Source organism: Meles meles, chromosome 8 (assembly GCF_922984935.1).
Source record: "Meles meles chromosome 8, mMelMel3.1 paternal haplotype, whole genome shotgun sequence".
NCBI classification, from domain to species: domain Eukaryota; kingdom Metazoa; phylum Chordata; class Mammalia; order Carnivora; family Mustelidae; genus Meles; species Meles meles.
The window spans coordinates 97,856,936-97,864,560 of NC_060073.1; the positions used below are offsets into that span (position 1 = coordinate 97,856,936).

Here is a 7,625-nt window from a genome sequence, read left to right on the forward strand (position 1 = left end):
ACAAATTTTTATGACTTCCACCCACTGTGCCTAGTTTGGAGAGGGAAAATAAAAGTAAAGTGAGGTGCATGTATACTAATGCTTATGAGAAGACAGTGAGCCCCAGACACGATCGATGAGTTCCCATCTGAGGCTCCCAGGGGGTAGGGGGAAGGAGTGGGCAATACTGGGGAAAAGGCAGGAAACGTTTGGGGTTCTGAGTGGGGAGGAAGACCTGTAGTGAGCAGGATAACCGACTGCCTCTTTTAGTGCTTAGCTTTAAAAAAAAAAAAAAAAAAAGACAAAAATAGAAAGCCAGGGCAGAGGCCACGACCACCTGTGCGCTACCGGTATCATAGAAGTACTAGAAAAATAAAAGGCAAAGGCAAGGCTGTGAATTCCACAGGGTTTCTCTGCGCAGCAGAACCTTCTGTATTTCGGCTGGGGGTGGGGAGCGTGGATAGAGGAGCTGGGGAAGGTGAGAGAAAACGGTGGTGGCAGAGTCATGACCTTAGAGCTTACAGTTTGGGGGCTGCCCCAAGTGGTGTTTGGCGACAGAGCCTTCTGTCCTGCTTCCGCCACCCCCTGTTGAGGGCTACATTTCCTCAAATGTCAGCGCCTGAGAAAGTAAACAAAGCTGTCCGTTTCCATCAACGTCAACCAATCAACCTGGCTCGCCTGCAGCGGAAGACCAGGCTGCTCTGCCTTTGGTCATGAAAGGCTTGCTTGTTCCACGTCAAGTGTTCACATATATCTCCAAAAAAACAAAAAACAGCACCCTTTCTTGGGGGTACAGAAAAGATTAAACCTAACAAAAGGGCTGTGGCAGAGTATCTGTAAAGCCATATTCTTAAAAGCCAGAGGACAAACAAAAAGATAGAAGGATATTACAAAACTGCCATGTGCGACAAAGTTAATCCCAGAATTTCCTAGTTGGAAAGAACTTTCACGGGCAACCAGTCTCCTTCACGCTTCCAACAAAGCTGCCTATTAAACTGAACTATCTAAAGGGAAAAAGCCCACATCATGCCTAGTTTTTGACATGGAAGCCGAAACAAAATAAAGGACATAAGTAACTTCTTCTTTTTTTCTTTATTTATTTGACAGAGAGAGAACACAAGCAGGATGAGTGGCAGGCAGAGGGAGAGGGAGAAACAGCAGGCTCCCTGCAGAGCAGGGGAGCCTGATGCGGGACTAAATCCCAGGACCCTGAGATCATCACCAGAACCAAAGGCAGTCACTTAACCAACTGAGCCACCCAGGCACCCTCTCTTCTTTTTTTTCCCTAAGTTTTATTTATTTACTTGAGCGAGAGCTAGAGTGAGAGAGAGAGAGAGAGGGCGAGCGCACGCACGGAGGGAAAAGGAGAATCAGACTTTCCGTGGAGCAGAGAGCCCAACATGGGGCTTGATCCCAAGACCCCGAGACCCTGACCTGAGCTGAAGGCAGACACTTAACTGACTGAGCCATCCAGGTGCCCCAAATTCTTACTCTTCTTAATAAATAAAAAAATCCTGGCAATCCAAACAAATCTCTTTTTAGCCCATGAATTCCTGCCCTTCCCAAGTCCATCCCCCTTGACTGCACTCAGTGTCTCCCACACTAAAAGTGAGTTCCTGATCTTTGCAGCACCTTACATACTGCTCATCCCACAGCAGCGTGGTGAGCGAGTGCTCATCTACTGAAACATCTTAGTTTTTCTCCCACCTACTGGCTGTGTGATCTTGGGCAAGTCACTTAACCTTTCAAAACCTCCGTTCGCTGACCTGTAAAGTCCAGTCATAATCAGGCGACCTCTGAGTACTATATATGATAATACGTGTAAGATACTTAGAATGGTAGCTAGCACAATAATAAGAATTTAGCAAGTGTTGACAATCATTATTATTCGGTTAGGAGATGAAATGTTTTATACCATGAGACACACTCCGTTCCCCAAGTAAACTAAACTACACCAATCTCAGCACTACTGACATTTCTTTATTATGAGGTCCCATCCTCTGTTTTTTTTTTTTTTAAATTTATTTATCTGACAGATAGATCACAAGTAGGCAGAGAGGCAGGAAGAGAGAGAGAAGGAAGCAAGCTCCCCACCGAGCAGAGAGCCCCATGTGGGGCTCGATCCCAGGACCCTGGGATCATGACCTGAGCCGAAGGCAGAGGCTTTAACCCACTGAGCCACCCAGGCACCCCTCATCCTCTGTTTTAAAGAATATTCAGCAGCATCCCTGGCCTCTACCCTCTAGGTACCAGCAGCAACCGCTTCTCCCCAGCTCTGACAAACAAAACTGTCTTTAGAACTTGCCAAATGTCTCCTGGGGAGGTGGGGTGCAAAATCTCCTGCTTCCATTGGGAACTACTGCGCACCTACACGGGGGTGGTGAACAGCCAGCTCAGCCAGCTCCCCCAGCACTCCATCGACCAGGGTGCCGAGGATGTGGTGATGGCGTTTTCCAGGTCGGAGACGGAGGACTGGAGGCAATAGCGGTGAACCCCTTGGAACACCCCGGAAGCTGCCAGGAGATCTGTGAGGACCTCGGCCAGCTGAGTGGTGGCAGATGACCTTCCCGGTTCCCCCTGCCCTTACACCCCCACCCCGCAGTTTTGAAGAAAAACCACCACACCTCCTAATTTCCCACCAATGTACCGCCCCACACGAAGCCACCTTGGCCACCACTTGCTCACCGCTCAGCTGCCGTGGAGCAAACAGGTGATAAGTGCTGTAGATATCATTGGAGAACTGCAACTGGAGCTCAGGGTTGCCCTTCAGGAGCTGGGCCACCTGCTCTACTTGAAACGGTGTCTTCTCTAGGATCACAACAGCATCCTCTCCCTCTCCACCTCCATCCCCAGAGGTCTCATTCACCTGTAGCCAGAGACACCATCAGTGAGCCCAGGAGCAGAGGCAGAAGCTCTGGGGCCTCCCATTTCTTCTCCCAGAGCAGCCATCTCATTAACCCAAATCCTTGGCGCAGCACTCACATCTTTCTTCTGAAAGATGCAAAGCCTCTCCACTTTCTTCTATTTTAGGCTTGCAGGGCCTCTGTCAAATTCTCCCCACTGTACAGATGAAGAAACGTGTCAGAGAGATTAAGTGACTTGCCCAAGGTCACACGAACAAACTAGAATCTCGGTATCCCAGTTAACTCCTAGCTCAAAAGTTCTCATAGCTAAAATCTTCAGCAGGTGCTACAGACAGAAGACAGGACTAAGAGAACTACAGGGAATCATGCAAACAAAACAAGAGACACAGAGGCATGGTAGCCTAGGCCGAGGTCTTCCTGATCCTCCCAAAATGAGAGCTCCTGCTAGGAATTCTAAAGAACCCTAATACCTATCTGCCACTGGGCCTCCTCACTAGTTCCCAAGATGGTCTCAGTCCCTCCTTAATCCCTTCTATAGAGCTGAGCACATGGTATTAGAGCCAGCTGTACCTATCTGTACCAGAAGATACACTGCATCCCTGAAAATCGGGGATGGTAACTTTCAACTCTAGGTTTCCAGCACCTAGTTCAGCGCATGAAATGTGAAACTGAATTAGCAATTTAATAAACTGTCTCCTCGGTTGGGGCTGAGATCCTGCACAGCGGGGATCCTATCTCCCACAGTCTCTATGTCGTTCCATAGACGGACGATCCAGCAACATTTGCTGGTTCCCAGCATTTCTATGTTAAATGAATACATAATGAACGGTTTGGAGAATTCAACACGTGATTTTAAATCTGCAATACTCTCTACAAGTTACTTTTAGTAAAGGAGGTCTTAGGAAAATTAACCCTAAGTCTGCGGATTTCCTTGACTCCACGGGTAAACTTGTCTCCTGTACGCCCCCGCCCCCACGCAGTTTAGTGGTACACTCCCCCCCCCCAACAAGTTGTGAGATTGGTATTTTCCGGCCGAGCGCGGATTTTTTTTTTTTTAAATAAATAAATAAATAAATCCGCCTCCAAGGCGGTGATTGGCTCACCGCGACCCGCATCCCCGCCCCGGGCTCCTGATGGTACCTTCCCATGGAGAAAAATGATTTTGTCCCTCGCAGACTCCCTCAACACTTTTTTCACTCTAAAGCCGGAGAACGGTAAGCGCACAGGGGCAGAGGTACCGTTCCCAACTCCCTCTCCCTTTTCTTCTATGCCGGCGTCCTCCGCCTCCTCCGCGTCTGCCTCGCGCTTTCTTTTGCTGGGTTGAGGCGCTAGGTCCGCCATGCTGCTCGTCTGTGCGCCTGCGCCAAGCCCAGCCCGGCCTCGCCCCTCTCGGCGCTGCGGCGGCCGCCGCGTCCCGCCTCCGCGAGGGCGCAGCGACTACAACTCCCGAAGAGCTCCGCGGCCGGAGTTGGTGCTGAGGGAAGAGAGACCAAGGCCGCGGGTCCCTAACCTTACCCGCTAAAGATGCTGCAGAGTGGGGCGGGGGGCTCCGGAGGGCCGGACCTGGAAAACACCTTTAGACTCCATGGATGCTTTGATATCTGACACCCTGGGTTAAATACTGACGTTTTAATAAGAATTACACCAATATTGCTTAATTGGCGTGGAAAGAATGTTTCTGAAATCTGTTGAGCCAGTCTTATTTCTTGATTTTTTGTGAGAGTCAAACCATTTACATTTTTCATCCATTTTCACTTCACAGAAATTTTCTTCGTGTTGAGTGCCGAAAAGAAAAGGAAGTGAGGGGCACCTGGGTGGCTCAGTTAGTTAGGCATCTGCCTTCAGTTCAGGTCATGATCCCATTGTCCTGGGATCCAGCCCCATATGGGGCTCCCTGCTTGGTGGCGGGAAGCCTGCGTCTCCCTCTCCCTCTCCCCCTGCTTGTGTTAACTCTCTTGCTGTGTCTCTGTCAAGTAAATAAATAAAATCTGAAAGGAAGGAAGGAAAGAAAAAAAGAGGTGAACAAGGCAGAAATACATTTCTGTCATCCTCTTTTCTTCCAGGCTGGGGACTTCTGCCTCCTCTGTTAACCTAATTTGCTCATGCCTCTGCTATGCATACAAAGATATGATTTGCAGCTTGAATATGAATCATCTGTCAGAGTTTCTGTGCTTTGCTTTACTTTTTTTCCCATATAAAATTTTTACGTACAAAGAGAGAAAGTTTTTTTGGAGGCCATTATTTCTGGCTATCCCCTTTTCCTCGTTGTTATTTGATAGGTACAAATTATTTCAAATTTAGTAAAAATTGTGCTGTTTTCTCCAAAGTCAGTTTTGAGGTTTGTTTGTTTTTTTTTTTCCAGACAGAACTAATGAGCAAGACAATTTTTGCAATTTTCAGTCAGTCAGTGCACTGTATGTCCATAACTGCTTTTGGATTATTTCTACCGGAAATATTATTATGAATTGGATAAAAGGCCAATTGTTTTGTGAAGTAGAGAGCTTTAGGAAGGAGACTTAGGATCTGGAATAATTATCTTGAGTCCAAAACTTGTCCACAAGTTTCCTGGATAACATCCCCCACCTGTGGGAGTAGACAGCAGGAGGTGTTGAACTATGTGAAAGGCTAGAACAAATGTCTTTGGGAGTTAATGGCCATAGCAAGACCTGTTCAAAAATTCAAGGCCTAGATCTTATGGAAATTTCCAACTATGTATTCTCTTGCTTTCCCTTTTTTCCTCTCCCCCATCCCCACACCAGTCTCCCCCTATCTTTCTCTCTCTCCCTCTCTCTTCTCTCTCTGGAAGAGAATTTGAGCAGAGTTTGTTTTAACAACAACAACAACAACAAAAGCCCTGAATTAGGAGCCATGAAGTCTTGGCCCAACACTAACTAGCTGTGCAGCTTTGGGGAATTCACTTACCCTCTCTAGGCTTCCATTTTCTTTGTGTCAAACACTGTCCTCCTGAACAAGGCAGGGAGATCTCTACTTTCATAGAATTCCTAATCAAATGGAGATGAGGAAAACAAGTAGGATAATTTTAGATAATGATTAAGTGCTATTTCTAGAGTAAAACAGGACAAAGTGATAGAGTCTGGGGATAGGAAGGAGAAAAGGTGGTCATGGGTGGCTTCTCAGGGAGATGACATTTGAGCTGAGACTTGAAGGATGAGAAGGAACCAGCATGTGAAGAGACCAGGGAATGTGTATTTCAGGCAGAAATGTCAGAATGGTGAAGACCACTTTTTGGAAACAGAAATGGCCCTTGTGGCTGAAAGGTAGTGAGCAAAGAGGAGATACAAAATGAAATTACAGAGAGATTTAATTCATTAGTGGCAAATTCACCAACACAGGTATAACTTTGATTCGGACATCCATCAAGTCGGAATTGCACTCCTAAAAAGGCCTGGCTCAAGGAAAGGATGAACTCATAGGAAGCCTCAGCCAGTAAAGGACCTCTTAGGATACCAGACAGCAGAGTGCAGCCAACCTTGACGGCAGCACCACACGGCTTCACTTGAATCGGAGGCATTTGTCTATTGATGATTTTTTAGTTTGTCATTTCGAAACATTAGAAGGCTCTGCACTAGGGCACCTGGGTGGCTCAGTCATTAAGCGTCTGCCTTTGGCTCAGGTCATGATCCCAGGGGCCTGGGATTGAGCCCCAAATCGAGCTCCCTGCTTGGTGGGGAGCCTGCTTCTCCCTCTCCCATTCCCCCTGATTGTGTTCCCTCTCTTGCTGTGTGTCTCTCTGTCAAATAAATAAATCTTTTTTTAAAAAAGAAGGTGGCCCTGCACTGTCACATCTAATAACCACTAGCCATATGTAGATATTTACATTTGAATTAATTCAAATTAGATACATTAAAAATTCGGTCAAACAGCCATGTTTCAAGTGCTTGATAGCCTCCCATGGCTACTGGCTATCACACTGGACAGCACAGATGTGGCTCTGTACCCTCACAGAGAGTTTAATTGCTGTATTAGAAGGTTATTACTGGCAAGTCTTCTTGAAGAATCTCAAAACTTCTCCCAAATCTTTTATTTTTTTATTTTTTATTTGACAGAGATCACAAGTAGGCAGAGAGGCAGGCAGAGAGAGAGAGAGGGAAGCAGGCTCCCCGCTGAGCAGAGCCAGATGCGGGGCTTGATCCCAGGACCCTGGGATCATGACCTGAGCCAAAGGCAGAGGCTTTAATTCACTGAGTCATCTAAGCGCCCCTTTATTTTATTTTATTTTAAAGAAGGACCAGGCATCTCCATTTCAGGCTTTACGATAGATGAGATATCCTAAAAACAGGTCAGCTAAAAACACCAGAATGGGGGTGCCTGGGTGGCTCCGTGGGTTAAAGCCTCTGCCTTTGGCTCAGGTCATGATCCCAGGGTCCTGGGGTTGAGCCCCACATCGGGATCTCTGCTCGGCGGGGAGCCTGCTTCCTCCTCTGCCTGCCTCTCGGCCTGCTTGTGATTTCTGTCGGGTAAATAAATAAAATCTTAAAAAAAAAAAAAAATACCAGAATGTTCTGGCTGCAAAATTAAAAACATCCATTTGCTTACATTGCTGCTCTCTTAATAAAATTTTCAGAAATGAAAAATGTGGGAGCATGAGTCTATAGAATGCTAAGTGGACACTGAAGCTTAAGTTCTAAGAGTGGTTGCTGGTTTCTGGAAGTCTAGAGCCTTGAGCTTTCGGTGTGGTGTTTAAGGCACAGGAGACAAGCCCTGGGGCTAGTGGAAGGTAAGGAACTGGAAGAGAGCATTTCCCTTAGAGCCAAGATCTCT

General features: G+C 46.9%; 1 protein-coding gene across 1 annotated transcript in view; it reads right to left on the bottom strand.

Annotated features, from left to right (window-relative positions):
- Positions 1-4,253, bottom strand: part of DCPS (decapping enzyme, scavenger) — a 37,263-nt gene extending 33,010 nt beyond the window's left edge. Inside the window, exons 1-2 of the mRNA XM_046016783.1 lie at positions 3,984-4,253; positions 2,665-2,845 (exon numbers count right to left, since the gene is read on the bottom strand). Of these exons, the coding sequence (XP_045872739.1) occupies positions 2,665-2,845; positions 3,984-4,184 (382 nt within the window). The 5' untranslated portion in view covers positions 4,185-4,253. The remainder of the gene's footprint in view (positions 1-2,664; positions 2,846-3,983) is intronic.
- Positions 4,254-7,625: the final 3,372 nt, after the last annotated feature.